This window comes from Stegodyphus dumicola, chromosome 1 (assembly GCF_044657685.1).
Source record: "Stegodyphus dumicola isolate Sdum_Otavi_A_Nest chromosome 1, ASM4465768v1".
In the NCBI taxonomy this organism is placed as follows: Eukaryota; Metazoa; Arthropoda; class Arachnida; order Araneae; family Eresidae; genus Stegodyphus; species Stegodyphus dumicola.
This window is the reverse complement of record NC_140768.1, coordinates 61,303,079-61,326,870: the sequence shown is the minus strand read 5'-3', so window position 1 is coordinate 61,326,870 and position 23,792 is coordinate 61,303,079. Positions and strand designations below refer to the sequence as shown.

General features: G+C 32.0%; 1 protein-coding gene across 1 annotated transcript in view; it reads left to right on the top strand.

The window, feature by feature from the left end:
* LOC118191029 (SAM and SH3 domain-containing protein 1-like) overlaps positions 1 to 22,008 on the top strand; it is an 810,623-nt gene extending 788,615 nt beyond the window's left edge. Inside the window, exons 15-16 of the mRNA XM_085815408.1 lie at positions 7,413 to 7,544; positions 16,775 to 22,008. Of these exons, the coding sequence (XP_085671534.1) occupies positions 7,413 to 7,544; positions 16,775 to 17,044 (402 nt within the window). The 3' untranslated portion in view covers positions 17,045 to 22,008. The remainder of the gene's footprint in view (positions 1 to 7,412; positions 7,545 to 16,774) is intronic.
* Positions 22,009 to 23,792: the final 1,784 nt, after the last annotated feature.

The window sequence follows — 23,792 nt, the reverse complement described above, 5'->3', positions numbered from 1 at the left end:
GCCCTTACCTTAACTCCTTGTATTACGCTGATTACCGCAGTCTCAAAGAACTTTCTGCTGTATGGCAGAAATACTTTCTGATGAAAGCAGACACTAAAGTACGTATATTTTAATTTCTTAAATGGAGGAAATTAATTTTCAATTAATAACTAAAATGATCGGTTTTTCAAAAATGTAACACTGAATTGTATATATTTTTTTCATATGTTAAAACAATTATGAGAATGAACATTAACAGGTGACGGAGGACGGGGACGCCTGGTGTTTAACAGAGGTAAACAGGCATATGTCCCACGCCTTCTCTATCTAGTTGCGGCAACTCCCTGGAGCCTCATGAGGCCACCTCAGGAGTTTATTGAAGAATTTTACGTAATTGTGCATGGCCATACAGGGGCGTCTTAATACATTATTTTTGATCGATAGGCGAATGATTTGTTACATCTGCAAATGATATGTTACATTCAAGATGTAATGAACATTAACAGTAAGATCAACACGAACAGGTCACAGTTTCGTAATTTAAAGCAAATTTATGGTTTGTAATAATATAATGCGTGTATTTCTTACGGCTTTGGTTTTAATCTTTAGGTTCGGATCACATGATCGTGCTCTAAATTGCGTTCGATAGCGGTCAAAATTGATACTTTCGTTTAAATATGGTACCCGGAATTTTTCGTGGTTAAAACTGAGCTCACCGAGCCGAGTAACAGAGTGGATATGTATCAGAATGGGTATATATATATATATACCCACTCTGTTACTCGGCTCGGTGTGTACGGGTTCGTTAGGAAATGAATGCACTAGTTCGATGAAAAATGGACAAAATTTATTATTATCACAGCAAATAAAACAATGCTTCAATTTCCTCAGATATTCGTAAAGTATTACAGTATCTTATCTTTTAACTACTCAAACGTTCAACAGAACTTAATTCAAAACAGCCAGAGAAAGCTAATCCGCGAATTCGCTGCAGTCAACAAGAGCAGTTTTCTAAACAATTTCTTAAAACAATAACTCACTAAATTGAGAGGTTTTCCTCCTTTTATAAGCTTTTTAAATCACGCGCGAGCTGGCTCTAGCAATTTCTCGAAATCAAAAAGAGATATCTATTTATTAAATGTTAAATGCTCGCGCTCTTGTATTCTTAATTTTCCGGCTTAGCTTTCTTTTAATATGCGTCACGCGCTGCACTGGACGGGGAATAAAGCAATTTTATTTATAATTCTACTAACATTAACTATTTAAATACCGAATCCGTAACAATATATGTACTTTTGGTGCCACCGATTACAACCAGAAAGGGAGGTGCAGAACTGCATATTATAGCAGTCCTATATACAAAATTTCAATGTTCTGAGGCTACTCGTTTTTGAGTTATGCGAGATACATACGTACGTATAGACGTCATAAAAAAGTCTCTTCTGAATCCATTTTAAATCAGTTTTATAATTCGTTTTGGGAAAAAGAGTTTTTTGTTTTGTCCTTACGTACAGATGTCAAGTAGAGACATCGCTAAATTGGATTCGATAGCTGTCAAGATGCATATTTTCCTTGAAATATCGCACCCAGAAATTTTCGTAGGCGTCCTTTCCAAGTTTTCATCACTTCTCTTCCTTGGCTTTATCTTTGGATGGGATGTACTGTAAGTGCACTGTGTGTGTTAAGTCCGACTCGGGCGGGTGACCCAGCATGATCAGATGACGCATCTCATAGTGTGTGTGATTGAATGATTTCTGCCTCAGGGTTACATTCTCTTCAAGACACAGAGGCCTTACTAGTAAGGATTCTCTCCACTTATAGATCAAGTGGAGGAATGCCCGCCAACATTTTCAATGCCACAATAGGAGATGATCTGTTCCCTTGCATATTGTTATGTGCGTACCGGTTCCTAATAGATTGAATGCATAAATCCGATAAAAAGTTAATCCGATAAATTTTATTCTTATCACAAGAAATATAACAAAACGCTATAATTTTCTTCGGAGTTATTCTTACAAGTGTTCACAATAACAGACACTAAAGATAATGAGTAAACGCAATACAACCGGTAGCTTTACTTTAAACTACTAAAAATGCTAAAATACAACGCAGTTCAATGAGAAAGCTAATTCAGATATCTCCGTTCGAGCGGAACTAAAACAAATCGCGATAACAGTAACTAGCAACTGAGCTGAGATGTCTCTCTCCGGTTTATTATAGCTTTTAATCGGTCGCGAGAAATTTCTGGTAATTTCTTTGCTTCTCGAGATTTCTGGAAAGCAAAAGAGTAGAATTACGGTTACAGCTAACATAGTAGTCAATTAAATTTATTCAAATTAAATATTAATTATCGAGATAAACATTTATTCAACGTTAAATGCACGTGCTCCAGGTTTTTTTTCCGGCATAGCTTTTTCTTAAAACTCGTCTCGGGCTTTATTGCATGGAGAAATACTTTTAATTATAATTCTACTAGCATTAGCTATCTAAATACGAAATTCGTAACCAATATGATCAATAACTGTATTCTCTTATAATTAATGCAAAATATCACAAAATAAGTATAAGACAAGAAATAATTCATTACAATTAGGATACATGTTTATTTTTGAAGTATATTACTTCAACTTCTAGATAGTTAAAGAAGACGTCGATGAACATATATAATTAATGCACAAGTAATCTCGTATTAATCCAATGGGAGATTCCTGCGGAGTTGCACTAGAGTGATGTATACACTAATTATCACTATGAGAACAATAATTTAGGCATTCTAACATCACCGTATGAATCTGCACTTTTTCATACTTTCAGTTCGTATAAAAAACTTGATGTTATTATGAAGGACTGCACAGATTCACAATGAGGAAAAACTGTTTTCTATTAAAAATAGCAAAATTCAATTCTTTATTATTGTAAATTAACATTAATTTTTTTTAGTTTAATTTACACTTATAACAATTAGGCTTTGATTTTGCTGAAAATAAGTATAATATTTTTTTTAGTTAAGAAAGAGAGACAGAAATATCCCACACCTATAATGATTCGAGTTGAAAAAAAAAATAAATGAAACAAGGTTTCAGAATAATGATCTGATAATGAAGTTCAGATTACCAGAATAAAATCATTATCCAGCAATGAAATCGCCAAATTTAACTTGCACCCAATATTTCTGTTTATCCAATAACAATAAATGAAACTTACCTTCAGTCCTCGACTTTGTAGAATATATCTGTCTCCGGATCATAGAAGTGTTTTCTTCTTTCAAATGCTAATGCTTAAATGTTTCGATCTTGAGGCAATCGAACGCTTTGCACCAGTCGGAAATCATAAATGATTTCGGGCAGAATATTGTCTTTAATTATTTATAACAATGACTCGGCGCCACTCCTTTTCAACCCCTCTAAACATAAACTTATCCTTCCCTTTCTCAAGCTGAACAAACACTCATTCTTTTTAACTTTCTCTCTCTCTCTTTGATACTTTTATTTACCAGATTTCCTTTTATCAGTTTCCCCAATCCTACCCTCCTCCCCCCATCCAACATCACACTCTCTTTCAAACATAACTATGTAACACACTTCAAACACACACACTCTACTCACTTTTTCAAGCATAACTCTTCTAATTTTCCCCGCACTTACCCTATCACATATGCCTAACTCGCAAAATTCCACATATGCTCAATTTACTCTTTGCAAACCCTGAATCCTTTCGGAAAGCTTTTAATTCGACGTTTATATTCCCCATGTGTCGCTCTACAAGTCCACTTAAAATCATATACACAATTTTTTTGTTCTACGAATTTAATATTCATTTCACAAATCGGAAAGTTAATATAACCTGAAAACCAATATTTTCTCCATACACCACCCAATCACACATTTTTTACTCTTTTGCTCCCACTGATACAAAAATCCAAGTTCAAATTTTCATTTGTACTGCAGAAAGCACAGACATCAAAGATACCGCTTTCATTCAATATTTCCAATAGTCTGAAAAATCTTAATAACGTACTTTTGAGCGCTTACTCGCTGTGTGAAATGCTAAGAATAGCACCCAGCACGCAGAAAAGTATATTTATAATAAAAATATCTTGCGCAATAACATTTTAAACCTCGCCTTTCAACTCGATTGAAATGTAACTTAAATTTCTTTCAAATATGAAGCTATATATTTTAGACAATAACCATATTATCCAAATATTAACCATATTAAATCAGTCCAAGCATAACCGTAACTTGCTTTTAGAAACAGGCGTAGCCAATATTACATCAAAAAAGGTGTATCCGAGCCTAAGACAAATAAACAACGTCTACAATTTGTAGAGCGTCTTCTAGGCTTTAAAGCCAATTCTTTAAATAAATCTTCATTGTTAAATTTATAGTACAATTAACAGTTTTTTAAAATAATCCACACAGTGGAAACGTCACTTGCAGTTATTTATAAAAATATATTCCATTTTCCTTTCAAAAATTTCTTGTTACAAAGATAAATAAAGATATATTTCATCAGCTCAGAATTCGTTAAACAAAAAAATAAAATTTGGTTATTTTAAGATCAGAATGTAAATAGTGATGTATAAGTATAAATGCAAATGATTTTAATATTGTTTTACTACATTTGCACTCTCATGGCCAAAGCCGCAAATTTCTTCCAGAATTTAAAAAAAATATATGCTAGAAGGCGTGTTTTATCTGATAGTATTACTATATTTAAGATTGCCATAATATGATGCTGGCCATTAAAGTTATTATACCGTGAAGAAAGCGTACAACAAATCTGACATTTACATGTTGGATACGCAAATGTTTAACTTTCACAGCATTTGTATATTATACGCAAGAATAATGTTACCCCAAAGCTGTATTAAAAAGTCAAATTGAAATGCGGATTTTTCATTCGGAAATTGCGATTGCTTGTTTCTTGTGTTGGAAGTCGTGTTATGCCTCTTGTAAGAAGAAGGAACTCATGCCAGCACGAATTCCTCCGAGCAATATAGCCTACTGGGACCATGTATTATTACACCGAGCTTCTTTTTGTGTTCATCAAGATCCAGTGACTATCATAAGAATTTGCAGTCAAACGGTCCATGAAAATCTCATACAGCGAAGTGTAAGATCTCAACGACCTGCTCCCTTCTTTCCAATACCTAGATGGAAAAAATCTTGTTCGCATCTCAGTTAGATTTCTTTTAGCCACATTGCATACATTAAGTCAAGAAACTGTGTATGTTGCACAGCAACAAGCATCCCGCATGTGTGTGCCGACGACGTCTCTTTAACACCAGAGATTGTTAGTAAAGTGACCTCTGATACGGTTTCCCTTGACGCTACAATACAAGATCAGCCCTCATGTATTTTCAACGACGCACTAGTGGCTTAATGTCTAGGCGACAAGGGGAACGAAATTTGGATGCATTCCTGCCGTTTATCATCGTCATGTTGGCCCAGTACCCGAAGTGATAGTTGGAAGTACCACTGGATCCTCAATCGATTCACTTTTAGCCAATATGTCCAGTATTTTGACCTACTACCGTCACATTACAGAGGTTTTAATGCCCGTAGCTGTACCGTATCTTCCGGGCCTCTCTCATTCAGTATTACAAAATAATATGAAACCGTATATTGCCGTGGCTTTAGGTATGGCACGATATTGACCACGCTGTCATACGCTTATTCAACACACAGGGTGTCTGTTCCTGCTTTGGCCAGAGCGTTCTCTAGATCTTTTACCAACTGAAAACGTCTGGTTAATAGTAGCAGAAAAACTAGCATGGCAACATTCGAAGCTAGTGCGACTGAAGCCGCATAAACTACAATAGACAAAGTATTAAACTCCCTTTACCTCTTGTATAACAGGCTACTAGTCTTGCCAGAGGCGGATGCTAAGGAAACTGATTTCTGTACGTTTTTGTATTTCAAAGTCCCTTGAAATTTTAATCATTCTATTTTTCTGCTGTAGTATATTTGAAAAATAGATATGAATATGCTGATTGATTTCTTTCGAAGCGTAATCGTTTATTTCAGAGAAGATTATGCTTATCGCGAAAATTTTGAAATTATAAACGTCAATCATCTATATATTATTATCCAATTATCTATATAGTCGTAACACATATAAACATCCAGTTATCTATATATTATCAGCCAGCTAATAATGATCATCATTTACAAGCTTTCCATTTTTAAGTTTTTACAGTTATTAATTTTCCAAAAGTTCTGATCGGTATAAATTTAATACCATATTTATTTATATATATTTGTTTCCTTTAAAGTTTCAGAAATTACGAATTTTGACATAAAGATCCATACAAAACCGTTCGATTATATTAAGGTCTTCCACCTTCTTTTCATAACCGCTTATACGTTTTCTAGTACTGGAATGTACTTAATAGAGAGGTATGCTCGCCTACAGAATCAGAAATCTAATTTTCAGTTCCTGTTGATCCTGTAGACAGGAGACTCTCATAAAGGTTGATATTTTTTAACAAAATAATATTTTTTAACAAAATGTACGAAGAATCACAAACTAACCACGTCAGTATCCTTACTGAGATATGTTGTGCTTTGTTAATAATTCTTCGATGCTTTTCATTGTATTCTTGCTGTGTTAAGATGGATAAAAATCAATTCCTTCAAATGTTAGATAGTTTTAAATTTTATAATTATGTATAAGGGAGTCGTTATTTCAGCTTCTTAGATAAGTACCTTTATAATTTTTGTCAGAAGTTCATCACAGCACGTATTTATTCATTACTCTGCAGTATATCAGTATGCAATATTTTGTCCCTCTTAACTGAAAATTTTATCAGTTCAACCACATTTTCTCCTTATGATAATATGTTAGTGAATGCTCATGGGAACTAAGCAGCATGTAGAATGAAGCAGAGTTAAACGATGCCATATTAACGCAAAGATAAGGAAATGTGTTATTAGGAATAAAGGTACGCTTACTCGAGTTCTACCCAGTCTCTAAAACTAACTTGTTAAAACTAACTTCCAAAACTTTATATACAACTATACATATACATTTCTAATATTTTGTCCAAACTTTTACCAAAGAAATTTCTTTGTGTCTTTTATTTATAAAATCATAATCTTCATGTTCCATGTGAATACCTTGTCAGTTGCTCAACTTGATAAATGCAAGATGCCCAACTGAACAGAATCACTCCGATATTTCAAAACACTGAGTATTTATCAACGGCTGAAATTAGTCGGTAATGCCAAAATTTATCATTCAGTTTGAAAGTAATTAATTTATCTTCTTTCTGAAGTGCAAGAAAAACAGAATCGTAACGAATCATGCAAATTTAGCGCTGTTCATGATATAGAAAAAAATGCATTACATCAAATTAGTTAACAGGTTAAAGTTAAGTAGTAGATAAAATATAAGTAGATAGAATAATCATGTTCTACTATATTTTTCAGACTGGATTTTGCGGAATCCCTCCTGCACTGGTGCAGAGGTATGCAGACGAACTTCAGCAAGACATTTTCGACGTCGCAGAAGCATTAGATCGTGAAAGAGTCCACGCACTACAAATGAGAGGAAGGCCAGCGGTATTGATTTTTTATCTTCACTTAATCATTTAATGGGAGATACATTTTCTCTCGCAAATTTAAGAAATGCAGATTTAATCCATTCCTAGTAAATATTCCGTCTTTAATAAAAAAAAAATTGCAAGATTACCCAAAACATACTAGAGCATGTTTTATAGCCAGGCATATTTTTTATAAATTTTTCAGATCTTTCAATCTTTGAAAAGAATAAATTAAAATACTTTTCACACATCGCGCTATATGCAGGAACACAGAGTATAACTTGAAATTAGAATCTTTCGATTGTTTACTATGGAATAATAGTCTGTTCCAATGAGTTGTTCCCATTCACTTATTAACATTTTATACTTTAATAAATTCAATGAAAACATAACGCAACAACCTTGTAAAACACTGAATGTTAATCAGGTAGCTAAATGTTAGTCTGTCTTTAGAAACTACTCCCGAATGAGCTTTTACATAGTATAACGAACTGAATGATGATTATTTTTCAAATTGTTCGGGAATAAGGAATGTTAAAGTAGTCGTACTTATGTATAGCTATTGTTCCTCCAAAAGTAAATGCTATTACAAATGAAGAAACAGAAGTTACATATGATTTTTGAGATGAAAATTTATCGTTGATAATGTATTAACTTAACCATTACTGAGAAGCTAAGAGTGTATTCAAAGTTAAAAGAGGGAGAAAGACCTTCCATAAGAAAATCTTAAAATGGGCAAAGGACTTCCAGACTTAGAAAAGTCTTTACTATCATCCTTGTTAATTTTTACCGATGTAAGAATATGAACAAAAAGATACAGTCACAGAAAATTGTACAATTTTTCACCAACTGAAATATAAATATAGATGTTCAGTTAAAATCTTTTGAATAAACATTTGAGATTAGTTTATTTGAGTATGGTAAAGCCACAAGGTTTATCGGCCTAAGAGAAGAGATGCTTTCATGAAAAACTTTCTGAGAGAAACTGGGTGGTATTCCCGTTACACATGAGGAGGTCACGAAAACCAACCATGCAACCAATGTGTTTGAATGGGATCGAACGCAAACCAGGTTGAACTACCAGCATTCAGCGGTCTGGACTACTCGACCACTGGAGTCCATACATCTGAAAACTGTAAAAGTTATGCACACTAAGATAGCAAATTCTCTATAATTCAAGAAGTAGCGAATCGTATTAAGAATATCGACACCTATCAATGACTGAATAGCTAAGACTGCTAAATTGTGGTTTCGAATTAGATTTCAACCCCAACAAATGGGCTCACTTATGGGTGTCTTTGTGATTTTAGACATATGTTACATAAATAGATAATAAATTCTCTTAATTTTTCTCTTCCTTTAGACGGATAGCCCTCGTGAAATTTATGTTATTCAATTAAATTTATAAGTAATAAAATAAATTTATAAAATTATTATTTATATAAAATAAAATTAATTTATAAGAAAATAAAGTGCAGGTCTTTTAGGCAATTCTCTGCTGCTTATGGAATAAAAATCAACTGAACGAAATGGCAATGGCAACTTATATTTGTACATTTTATTCACTTCGAAAGTTAAATGTAAAATGTCTCGGCGGAACCGTAGTTTATACCAAAATCAAACTTCTAAAATTTCAGTGCGTGTTGCTATATCTCTAAAAATGCTGTACATTCTGAGCTATCCACTGAAAATAAAAAGTTATTCAGATTCTGTACCTTTTGCAAATAATTTGTTTTAAAATTTCCTGATTTTATGGACATATAGACTCAAAAACAGAAATACATAACGATAGACCTCGTATTCGCAAATGATTCAGTATGCATGGATTACAACAGAAGGGACGGATGCATACATTCCGAAATGCACGTTATTAATAATGGCTCTCAATACAATGAAGTAGCAACTCGAACACATCCAATTCGGTCTTTTCACGCACCTGCGTGTGTAACTAGATAGAATGAATTGAAAAATTCATTCCGCGACCTATAATGTAGAAGGCAAACTCGAAGTTCTGTTGGAACTGACAAAATTAATAAAACTATCAAAACAGATATAACTGTTTGATAAATTAAGCCATAGCATTTGAAGAAGTCTTGACAATGAAAGGGCAAAACGTCCATATTTGCAGCACTCAAAGATGATAACTAATGCGGAGGAATTAGTTCAGCTGCATGCGAAAAGGTTCCTAGGCTTTTCACAAACAAAAGTTACATATACATATATATGTGTATATAAGGAATAATGCTTATGTTATTTTTTTTTCAAGCATTTCGAAACTTTAACTAAATTTATATGTATTTTCATAGAACAAGATCAGCTGTATTATTTGCAGAAAAAAACACAATATATATATATATGTATCTGAAAGGTCGCCCAAAAGGGTCTGTTAAGGTTTTTTACGCTCTCGCTGAGCTCGCAATCTACCAGACTGCTGTTACACTCACTATTAGAAACTTTTTTTTGTCTTTTTAGCTCTACTATTAAGCATCATTTTCTTCGCACTTATGCCATATATAATTCAACAGCAAAATTACAAAAATGTTTAAATATACTATACGTTTAGAGTTCTCGATGCAACGCTAAGTGTTGGCATAGAATCTTTTTTCCCAGTCTTTTTTCAGTTCATTATATCAATGTTCAGTTTGCTTACTAAAATGAGTTTACAAAACTTTTTTGTCTTTTTATTGTTAACGTTTTGTGTGTTTACTTTATTTATTAAATATCACGTACTTGGCGCTTACGCCACATAACATTCGGCTCAACAGCAAAATCACAAAATATTTAAAAACAGCATATCTTTATAATATCCTATAGACAATTTCGCACGCTGGGTATAATGTTTCCCCCGTACTGTGTAGCCACTGCTCGCTTTGAAGTCGTTGAGTTTGTTAATCAAAATTCGTTAAAGTTTTACAAAATATGAAATAGATTACAAAACTAATTCGAAATTCAAAATTCGGGCTTCCAGGTGCCCATATCCGGGCGGAGGACTACGTTATTCAAAATTTGATGTACGACAAACATGCATACATTCATGCAGATTCTTCGTTATTTAATTTCTTTAAATATAATACAGGGCGATAATATTTGGTGGCAACAATTTGAAAAGGGATATGCCGTTTATAGTAATTCAATGCAAAATGATGTTTCCAGACTAATATCTCATTCGGAACCGTCGTCTTTTTTGGGATAATAAATTTCTCATTGGTTTTTCAGTTATTTTCTTTTGGGCAAGAAATGTATTAAGCCTTCCTTCTACATTTAAGTACTAATTCTTCAACCATAAAATACTTGAGCTTTAAGAAGAGAAATTGATAAGCAAAAAATTTCATATTCAGCAACAAAAATAAATGACATAGCAGCAAAAACTCGGAAATGAATTTAATTAACTAATCTAAATACTTTATCTCATATATCCTGCATTCATTAACTGCATTTCTTTCCTCTAACCGTCCGTGTTCACTTTGTTTTTCTGTCAATCTGAATAAAAACAACGATTGTTTAAAATTTTATCATGTTTCTAAAATCTTCTTTGAAAATGAATTGGTTAAAGAAGCTATTGATGCAAGTGAAATTTCCTTTTTATGGCTTCAAATTACTGATAAGTTCCAGAGACTTGAAAGTTGTCAGTTTTTAATTGCTGAAAATTTGCTGAAGATTGAAGATGTTATGAAATTGTACACCGATGGTTTCGAAGAAGCAGAAATGTACAGGAATAAGCATGTAAAAATTTGTGGTAAAGTGGAAAAGCGATTGCAAGAAGCTTTTGCAGCTAAAAATGAGAAACAAAAATTTAAATTACCAAAAATTGAGCTTAAGAAATTTTCAGGTGATCCAAAAGAATACTTGTCTTTGTGGAACTTATTTCAGAAGATTCATGAGGATAGGTTTGTACCTCATGAAGATAAGCTGCAATGTTTGGTACAGTTTGTGGAGCCAAAATCGAAAGCTGAGTGTCTCATTCAGATTTTGCTGGCTACAGTGGAGAATTATCCGAAGACCATTGAACAGTTAAAGGAAAGGTTTGGAAGAGATGATTTACTTGTCCAAATTTACGTTCCTGACTTATTAAGCATGGTTATGAAAAACCCCATGACCTAAGACCGATTTAGCAGCTTTATATGGCGAATTGAAATCTAAATTGAGAGCTCTGAAGAGCTTAGGAAGAACGCAAGAAAAGCATAGTGATTTTCTAATACTATTAGTGGAACGTTGCCTTCCAGAGGAAGTGCTGCTTACCTGGGAAAGAAGGAGAAATTACGAGTCAAGTGATTCTAAGAGTTCCCGTACTTTAGAACAGCTGATGAATTTTCTTCGCCAAGAAATCCAAGGTGAAGAAATGGTGTCATTAGTAAGAAGCGTGTTTTCTCACTTTAATTTTAAAAGTAAAAGTTCTGTTTCTAGAAAACCAAAAGAAGGTGAACTCGCAATGGCCTCTGCCTTAATAAGCATTGATTATAATATAGGTAAGCGACATAATTATATTTTTTGTTGTGTGATAAGTTTTACCCTAGCGAAAAATATCTTAAAGCAAGAAAAATTACTTTAAGTGAGAAAAAGCAAGTATTGTTGAAAAAAGGTGTATGTTTTTTATGTTTTAAAAGGGCAGGTCATTTAGGCAAATTTTGTAATGTTAAAAATCAGTTTAAATGTTCCCAGTGTAATAATTTCCCTTCTGATGTTATGTGTCCTCACCAAGGAAAAGCAAATGTATGTAAAATAGAGAATTTCCTCTCTAATTGCCGTAAAAGGGAAACTGTTTACTTGCAAACACTTCGCGTAGTCGTTCAGGCTCGAGGCCAAGAGCGGAAAGCTCGCATTCTGTGAGATTCGGCTAGCCCAAGTAGTTATGTAAACGAAAGAACGATGACATTATTGAATGTCCCTTCACTTCAGAAAAAAACTGGGGCACACGCACTGTTTGAGAGTGCGAAACAAAACCGAAAGAACATAATATAGTTTCTTTTGAAGTCAGTGATTTAAAAAAGTCATATACTTGCAGTTTTGAATTTCTTTCAGAGAAAAATATATGCGGATTTATTACGAAAATTGTTGATTGTAGAATTTTGAAATATTGTAGAATTGTAGATTGTAGAATCTGAAATTGAAACGTAATAAAATAGATTTAACAGATTATTTTTGTAAGGAAGGCGAGATTGACCTTTTGATTGGGGCTGATGTTTTGGGAAAATTGCTTACTGAGAACCGCTGGATTCAGGTCTTACAGCCTTGAAAACTAAACTTGGGTGGACGGTAAATAGATTTATTCAGTTGTACTTGTTATATGTTTCAGATTCTCCCCAAGTCTCAACGGGGAAAGAGTGTTGGGAACTGAAATGAACTGAAGCTGGGACAACGACGTCAACTTCAATGTATAAGAATCAGATCGATCGATGTGGCTTTGTGCCGAGTTTTGAAACGAACATTTTGGATGTTGTGTCCGTGTATGTATTTGTGCTTCAATAAAGTGTCTGATTGAAAATTGAAATGACTATTGCCTTTCAGCACACTACAAAACACCCTGCTTCGTGTAGATGCGAACCTATGATTTAGTTATTGAATTCTCTTTCTAATTTTAAACCCATTTAAATATTCAAACAATTATTAAATTATATCCATCTTTATACACAGATCATTAAAATTATCTCCATCTTTATATGGATGGGCACTAGAAAAATAACTCAGGACTACTTACAAAACCCGGGACACATACAGAAGGTCATTCGCATTTTACGGGAACGACTTTCCATTAAAATTTTCTAGCTAACATTTTAAGATAAAGATTTGGAATATTCAATATAATCGTCTGCTATTGTTGTTTTGATTGGCAAGCAGAATAAAAGATTTATTTTGGAAATGGCTCCTAAAATTGATAGATGGCTCGATGGTTAAGAAAATGCACTCAGAAAAATATCCTCGTCAACAAATTGTGAAAGCATGTAAAAATCGAGGCTGTTACATTTTAAAGAAAGGTATTTTTAATATGATAAATCTTAACGCACTATCCGTTCAACCAGTCGAAATGAAATTTCAGCTATTGTTATTTGAAGTCATATGCGTTCGAGATTGTGATGATTTAAAACAATCGAGCTCTCCCAATTACGCTTACAACGAAAAAATTTCAAAATTTTCGAATGGCAACACCTACTTTTTTTCCCGCGCAAACTGATCAGTATATTGTAAAACCATAACTGGCACTGGAACTTTACACGTATGACGAAAATTGCCCGCGTAGAAAACATTTTCAAAGAAGAGTATTGTAAATGACCAATTACAACACAAGAGAAGAGAGAAAAAGAAACTTTTATTAGAATTACAAATTTTCAGCACGTACCACGTTTCAAGATAAGAGTCATCCCCTTTACCTTTGCAATTCTGTGGTCACCGTAATCCCCAACCTCACACCGATTTCTGATTCTGGAATTATCTGAAATCTAAGATATACACAACAAATCCAAAAGATTAGTCAACTTTGAAAGGTCCTATAAAATCTGAAGTTAAACAGATTCCTCCAGCGATGTTACATTCGATCTCTCGTATTCGTTATCGTGTGCGAAGGTAGCCACTTTGAAAACTATCTGCTGATAAATGGAAATATGTGGTTACAATCGATAAAGCATGGGTAATATTTAAAGTGACTGCAATAAAAGAAGATCAGTTTCCTATTGTTCAGCTGACGAGAATGACCCCATACAAAATAGCTTCGTCAATAAACAGAAAAGTTTCCAAAGGGATTCATGATAAGTGCAAGATTTTGTTGTAACGGTAAATCAAAACTTAAAAAAGTCTCAAGAAAGTTTGTAATTAATTCATTGTACTATCAGCAAAATATTTTAGATCCAATTTTTAAAGAAGAAATTCTAGCTTTATATGGAAAAGCCACCAGTAATGTTGAACTTCATATGGAATAGGAACAAAGCTTCTAGTTGTCAATTGCCGTTTATTTAGCAAAGAAAAAATCAGAAACAGGAATAAAATGTATCCTATTTAATGAAATACCTGTAAAATTACCTACCTCTTCTCCTGTGGACATTTGCGCTTTCAAGGAACGAATGGAGACTTGGGGAAACGGTATCCAAGAACACTGGACGAACTTTGGAAAATGATCCAAGAAGAGAGTGATAAAATTGATCTGACAATGCTAAGAAAAATTTTACTTTCATAGCAAAATTGAATTAGTACTAGAATCAAGGCTACCAGACTGAAACAAATCCAGCAACAAATACGCTCTTTAGGCATAAGAATTAATTATCAAAATCGTTTCCATAAAGTTAGAACGTCTTTCAGTACTTACGCAGGTCACTACACTAAACTTCAGAACTATTCCATACAGGTTGAAGCATCTGATCACCTATTTACATCTTAGTTTTTGACCTTAAAAATGAGCGAGCAATAAAAGTTACGTTCTTGTTTTAGATATAAATAAAGATTTTAAATATCAATATTGAAGCTTTCTGACTCTTAACGTTAAAAATTGTTAAAAGAATTCTTAATGACACAACATTAATGGCCTTAATTTAGCTCCACTAACATTTTACGATTTTTGCAATTTGCAAATAAAAAAAAATTTCATTTAATACATTCAGATTTAATACATTAACAAATATTTTGCATGGAAACACTATTATAAGATATATTTAAAAAAAGGTTACACTGACTTACATGACAAAAGAAAACAAAGATAAACAGATTTTAGTACCATGAAGCTATACAATGACATATGATGATATGTGAAAATGATGACATGTTAAAATTCTATGCAAATAGGTCGAGATGTGTGCTTCCAGTAAATTCTGCGCATAGCATTTTAAATAAATTCCCTGCAACATGCGGCAGAACGTATCTGGCTAATCTCAAGAATACCGCCGCTAATTCTGAAAGGCAGCCCATCATCAGTGGGTGGCAGTATATCCCTGCAAAAAAAAAAAAAATCTATCAACGCTAAAGAATGCGGTAATCATATTACAAGCGCCTCTTGATTAATCATTCTATAAAATGGATATCATAGTATCATGAGGAAACGAGAAATTTTACTACTTTTCTGGAAATGTAAACGTCCATTATGGCAATAGACATCTAATGGTGGTATTTGGTATTCGTTTTTAGCAATACGTCTAGACTCGCATCATCACCGAATGATCTGCGTCATCGAATGTCGCCATTATTTAAATGATGTGACGAAGAATGCTATTTACAGCTAAGTAACTAAGTGAAAACTTAACCAAAGAAAGGTAATGCAGAAATATTTCAGCTCAAACAAAATACAACATTTTATTAATGTCATTAGGGTCACTTCTTAATTTTCGAGAGTGTGGAATTAATTTTATACACAGATTTAAGATTGTGCAGATTCCGAAAGAGTCCTTCATAGTGCTGCTACATTATGTTTACCATAATTAAGTTTAAAATCGCGCTTTATTACATTTTTTTCCGTTAATAGATACATTTCTTAAATTGTTAAAAAAGCCTAACTCGATTTGATCCTAATATTTATAGCCACGCATGGGCAAACAATACAGTTGTTGTTATTACGTTTTATAATTCTGTTAATCTCGTTTCTAATGTTTCCAAACATGCTGAATATTGTTTTGAAGTCAGATCTAAAATAACGCATGCGTCGAAGAGATTTCATAGCTACACGTCATTTACCAATATTCACCTAATGACATGTCATTGATACAAGTTTAGATCCTTTATTTGCACATACAAACAAATGAGTAATCAATTTAATGAATCCGAAAAATCAAAAATAAATAAATAAATAAAATAAAAGAAGCTTATAGATTTGTTACAATATAGCTCTCTTTGCCACAAATCTGTAAACTTAATTCCATATTATAATGTTTCATTAACAATTAATTTAGTCCTACAGTATGCAGTTCCACGGTACCTGATAACCCTTAATGTTTATTCAAATGCATGATGATGTCATGATGTAATTGAAGATGCATAACATTATAAACAGAATTCCAGGAAAATGTTTTCCCTTCCCCTCTGTATTCTGTTTTCTTCAAATGCTAAATAGTAATAATAATAATAATAAAAGCTTTTGCATTTTTAACTTATTTATAAGACACATAACATAAATTATAAAGAAAGTACTGAAGAGTACATTGTTTCTTCTATATGCGTATAATTCAAATGCTAAAAAATTACTTTTGTACTTTGATTTGAATATATTGCACGTATTTTAAGAACTTGACTAAAATATACTTTTTAAGTAAAACAACATTTTAATTTTATTCACAGGTTCCAAATGACTTCCTGGCCGATTCTTGTTGTGAACCTGTTGTCGAAGCCAATTACAGCAGTCTCTCAAACTGGCTGATTTCACTAGGTCTACCAATTTATGAGAAATTGTTCCAAAGAAATGGCTGTACAGAACTATATCATATGGCCGGTTTAAGCGACAGTGACTTGCACCACTATGGGATAGAGAATGCGAAACATATCCGTCTCCTAAAAACTGCTATTGAAGCTCTTCATATACATATTGAGCACTGTCAATATATAGCATAATGTAACATTTTAATTCTTTTAAGGAACATAAAATTGCATACATTTAAAAAACATAATGAACAAATACTTTCAAATATGCTCAAATAATGAATGATCATCGCGAAAATGTATGAAAGTAATTCTAATATTAATGGAAATGAAAATTATTTTAAAAAAAAAGCTCTAAATTTTAAAATACGTCAAATGCCAATGTAATTATTTTAGCTTCACTAACTTTATCTAATTGTTTGACTGAATGAATGCCACAGACTTCATCAATGCTAATTATTCAGTTGAGAAATATTTCTGGCATATACATTAAAATAATTCATTTTAATGTTTTTTCACCTTTTTTAGTTTATAAATGAAAAAGAACTAGATTATGTTAGGAATACAATCATGGCAAAGCCCAAAAGGGCCATTTGTCTTGATATTTTGTATAGCACCTTTCTGTTACAAATTATACGTTAGCAGGTAATGATCCAGTAGATTTAATCTAAAAATCTGAAAAACTTCGTAAGATTACAGCTTTAATTTAATATCAAAGTAAAACCGAATTTAAAGAAGGTAAAAATACTGTGAAAATTCAAAAAAAAATCTTTTTTTTCGGGGGGGCAGGGAACAAATCAAAAGCATATCATTCTTAACGCAATATCATATTGCCGACATTTATATGTTGAAGACTGTTTTAAAAATTTCATTTAATGTTATTTTTATTCTTCCCAGTTAATGCTCCTTCACCACTTTCGGTAGCGATTAATTTCTAATTTTTACAGAGAACCTATTATCTGAACTTTAATTTTCCAAACTGCCCAACGCCTGTTTGAAGGGTAAATCGAAAATAAAGAAGCCTAGAAAAAAATTCCTATTTTTTTAGAACAGTGGATAAGTGCAAAAGTTTAATTAATCGGTTAAGTAAACACTTCATTTCTAAAGTTTAGGTGTAGCAATGAAAATTCGAAAAACCTGATCAAATGCTATTAATTCTAGATAATGCATCTACATATATACATATATACATGCAGGTCTTTTTTAAAATGAATTTATCTCATTTTGATTATTCTCTATGCCAACTAATATTGACATTTTTGGCGTAGCCAACAGCTTAAAACTGAAATTTTCAGCTTGATAGATATGATAAAAACATTCAGCTTTATATAAAACAGATTTCAACGAAACTGTTCAGCAGAAAACTCCGATTTATAATTTACTAAAAATTTCATTTAAATGACATTTGCATGGTAGCTACAGATATTTGGAATTCTGTAAAAATTTGATTTAAAGAAGTGCCAAAGTCAAATTTTAAGTAGAAAGAAAGCTATGATGAAACTTAGAATTACAATCCACTAATCTGGGACATAGAATGCGAAAACATATCAACTTCCTAAAGACTTTTACTGAAATTTTCATATGGTATATATTGAAAACACTATCAATATATCGCACAACGCATCATTTTAATTCTCTTATGGAACATATAACTGCATTCATTTAAAAACGATAATAAACGAATACTTTCGAATATTGTCAAATGATGAATGATTATCGAGGAAACTTATGAAGGTAATTCTAATGTTAATGAAAATAAAAAAAAAACTTTTAAAAAAAGTATGAAAAGGGATATGAAGAGAACTGGGAAAACCAAAATTATTATGGACATGAAATTAATGAGTTGTTAAACATTCAATGCAAATACTCCTAAATATAAAACCCGCGTATGAAAGATGTTCTTCAAAGCAATAAGCAGCTCAAGGTTTTTACACTAAAAATTAAAAAACCGAATTAACTACCGATTTTTATAAAAATTATTATACTTTTTAAAGAGGTGGAATAAGATAATTACTTCGACTGATTTTTGAAACTATTCAGCACCAGTCGAGGTTAGTATGCTACAAGGTTTGCTCTTCTAGATCAAAGTCAACCAGAATGGGGTTGTTAGCGTCCAAGACCAAGGATTATATTTTATAGAATACGAAGGATTATATATTAATGGTGAAGGATTATATATTACGGAACCATTTTCTTTCTCATCAAAAATCTTAAAAAGCGAGCAGAAAGGAGAAAATACATAATAGTTAAAAATAGAAGATCTAGAAACAGGCATATAGCTCGAAAAGGTTTTGATAGAAAAAATGAAAATGAGAATCATATTCTTTTGGTAACGTTTTTTATACCTTGCATTTTACAATATTTTCGGTATTTTATATTTTTATATACATTACAACACTAAAGCAAAAATCGGATGAATAAGCGATTAAAGATTAAAAGGCTCCTTGGCACAACGGACCGCGTATTAAGAATAACCTGAGCACTTCGGCACTACATAAAATAACTCCACATTAAATAAACAATAATTCAAAAGCCCAGGATCTGTATGATCAATAATTAGTTCCGTAACCGCCTTTTTGCTTGTCATACATCTCAAATCGAAATATTCTACATCGGAACATGGTTAATTTTATACCTACTGAATAATTTGTATCAGGAACAAACAAGTATTTGAATACCAAAGAGCATGGTAACTTTTTATGTTGTCATTACTTGGCAATGATTACAGACTTCAGTTAACTCAACTCTGAAACGCTAAATATGTTAACAAAGAGAAACTAACAGAAATTTCCTTCCATATGCACAAAATAGATTTTGTAAATACTACGCACAGGCCAAAAAATTCTATTTAGTGTTTTTTGAATTCAGAATAACTGATTTGTTATTCAGATGAGCCCAAGAGCTGGTGCAGCCACACCAGGCGGCAAAATTATTCAAATTTGGGGAAGGCACTGGGACTCAAAATTTAGGGGCAGCAAGATTTTTTTAATTTAGAGAGCCGCTTGGCACAGAATTTAGGACACGTAGACACAGCACCGGGGCGCAAGATGTCTATAGAAAGCCTTAAATGTATGTGGGAATTATTTATTTGGAACTCAGATAAGTCTTCAGCATGCGCCAGGAAAAGGCATAATTATAATAAATCACTAAACTAATATAATTCAAGCTTAACTTCGTCAGCATGTGATAGAAGCAAGGCAAAATTTAACAGAACAATATGCCTTTAGTCGTCAATAATGTATAGCTGACGCGAACTAAGTTTTATGATGACAGCCGCGAATTTGAAGGTTTTCGTAATTTTTTTTTCCCGCGAATTTGAAGGTCGCCAACAAAAAGCAAATTTTTCCAATTAATGAAATTTGTGAATAAATGTGGAGATTTGGTAATAAATAAAGATGATATAACAGAAGTTTTTCATTGCGAGATGGCAACGGCCAATCATCAATCAATTAACGGATGGCGAAATCTGTAATATAGTTTTAAATTCAGAAAATACTGCTATCAATAGTGAAGAAAGTGACAGACAGGTTGTTGTGAACGAAAAAATTTCGATTGACAATTTAGTGAGAATTCTCAACAATGCAATTTTAAGAGTTGAAAAATGAACAAGAAATGGTAGAATTAAAGAAAACGTATTAGCACAAAAAACGAAGCAATTTAAACAACTTACATTGAAAGAAATGTTTAATAAAGCAAACAAATAAATACTGAAATACTGAGTGGGTTTTTTTTTTTTTTTTTTTTTTTTTTTTTTTTTTTTTTTTTTTTTTTTTTTGTTGTTGTTGTTGTTGTTGTTTTTGTTTTGTTTTTTTAAGGTCATAAATGCTTCATGATTGTATAAACCACTATTACATATTTTTAATTTTATAATTTCTACAGGTCACCTTATTAAATTTAAACTGATTATCTAATACGAGGAAAAATCCCAAATCGAATCGCCAGAGTCCCGACGAGTATAGATCTTGAACTTTGTACAGTAATACCTGTTTTTTCCACTTTCGGTTTCGATCTAGCTGCACCATACAATCTATGTTAAAAGCAGCAATGAGGAAAAAAACTTTTATTGAATTCTTTCAAATTTTTCTCTTATCCAAACAGCGTAGGCCCAGACAAAAGGGTGTTCTTAATGCATATTTTCTAATTTACGAACTACTTTTCTTACACTGCCTTAAAATGCAATGGAAAAGTTCCCAAAAAACTTTTATAAGCTTTTACTCAAAATAAATCTGAATCTATATGTAGATAGAGAGAAACTAAACTAAAATAAATCATATATACTACCAGACATTAATTCGACAGATGGCGCCATGTAGTATTGTTCTTCCATGTATTTTTCTCCTGAAATATTCTCAGTTGTTTCATCAGCACTAATGAAGTCTAAAAAAGTCTAGTTCAATGGTTGTTATTTATAAGATTATAAATCCAATTTTTAAATTGAAAACAGTTGTTTTAAATCTGTGTATTGTATAATCATCATATTTACTCCATTTTGTTTAATCCATATCTGAATAGTAACTTTTCAGGTGTTGTTCTATATAAAACAACGTTTACGGAAATTTTTTCACCTACAAAATTTTAACGAAAATGCATATTACATTTCTGATATCAATAATTTATAATATCCCCATTTAAAACTGCACGTGCTACAAATGAGACTCGGATTACTCTCTCTTCCCTTCCAACAGTCAATGACATTTACAACATCAAATAAACAAGCTTTGTACTTTAAAAAACATGTATATATGAGCACAGCTCCCTAAATTCCTATACATGAATCAAAATCTGTAAATAAGCATGATGAAAAATTTTTAAAGTAAATAAAAGCATCTTTGTGCCTTTGAACATTGGTTGGAGTTAAGACAGCAAAAAATATTTTTTAATCAATTATTTGCAAGATGAACCAAAGAAATAATCTGCACTTTATTATTGCAAGATGAACCAAAGAAATTATTTGCAAGATGAACCAAAGAAATGCAAATATGAGATAATCAAGCATGATATCTATGACATATTTTATGTTTTAATGGTAAATTATCAAAATCATGCACATCATCTAGTCCAATATTATATATCTTTCAAAGAAATTTATGTAAAGTGTTATCTATAGATATGTAAAAATAAAATCAATATTGCTAAATAAAGTATATACAAATGTATATGTATATTTTGTTTTATCAGCTGTTATAAATGTTTCATTCATTCATTTACAGAATTCAGGTATAATGAAGAATTCATTTACAGAATTCAGGTATAATGAAGAATTCATTTACAGAATTCAGGTATAATGAAGAATTCATTTACAGAATTCAGGTACATATTTCCATAGGAAAAGATATGGCATACCTTACCTCTTTGCACTTCAGTCTTAACAGAAAATGAAATTAAGGTGTCGATAGATTTAAACCATCTAGCAAATATTGTAGCTATTCCTAAAATAACATAAATGAAGCACATAATACTGAAAGGAATTAAATACGCACACAGCTGAAGAAAATTCACTATGTTAAGACCAACAATGAATTTTAGTTTTACAAAACAATGTATGCAATACTTTGAAATCTCAACATTTTAAAAACAAATTAATATCATTAATTATTATTCTCTTGATTTAGCTAGATTGTTTTTGCTACAAAACTCTTCTTAACCTCTTTTTAGGAATTCACAGAAACCATGCGATAAAAGATGTATTATTAAAGAAATCTGATAAGGTAACAAAGTAAATCAGTTAACTGACATATAAATTGTTTTGCAGCTTATTGACACTATGCCATACCAAAGCATAAATGGAGAATTGCCATTCTAACCGAGATAGATACCCTAAAAACAAATAATGATAATGTTAATAAAGTGCTGTTACATTAAATAGAATGTTTTATAGCAATGATTCTTGATTCATTTGAAAGTTGAAAGTTAACTATCATAATTTCCTTTTAAAAATAAATTAGCTAATTTGGCACCCCTTACAGTTTTCATCTGAGGCAAAAACTACCTGCCCCACTCCTTTTCCTGCTCTGATACTTACTTCAGTTCTGTTAAGTGAAAATAATAACAGGAAGACGTATCTAGAGAACACACTGGATGAAAAAGCACACATATTTATTTTGAGGACAAGGTGGTTCTACGAAACGGTTATTGCCAATGGGAAGGTGGATTATTGCAGAATACAACAGTTTTCAAATGAATAACATTAAGAACTGTCAGCTTTATTCTTAGCTATTTAACCAAACATTTAAAAGAATAGCATCGTTTTGACACCTCAGCTTGTAAGTTAAACTTAATGTCAACTAAATATAAATGGTTTAATGGTGAGTAATGCAGGGAGATAATCATTCTATCTTAAACGTAGATTCAAAGAACATCAAGTGAAAACACTAATAGCAAACATAACTAAATGTTCCTTTGCACTATGGCATGGTAGTTTAAAAATCAATGTATTATTTGTACCTGAGAATATAATAATAGTTTAAATATTTTCAAATCAAATAGTAAATTAGAATCTGTTGGGTTGGTATTATAATCAAAAACTAGAGTTAATATACTGCAGACCCCAACAGACAGATAGCGAATTATTGCTACATCTTAATCAACTCGCAAAATATGGAAGAAGGTTTAAATAGCCTTTTAATTTTAAAAGGTTATAAAGGCACAATTTGCGCTACAGACAAAATTTCCACCACTTGTAGATATTTTAAATTAACAAAATATTCAAATTTAAACATCACAGTAGTCTAAAATTAAATATTACAGAGAATAAGCTGGCTCATATATTTTACCAGCGTGTAAAGCATCAACTTGCAAGAATGCTAAAGTCGGAATGCAGTTTTTATATAGAGCAGCTGATAAATAATGACAACAAGACATGATTGCCAGAAGGTCTCTCAACTAAAGATTCAAAACCCTCATCATAAATACACACAAAACTTAATTTGCATTCTGTTGC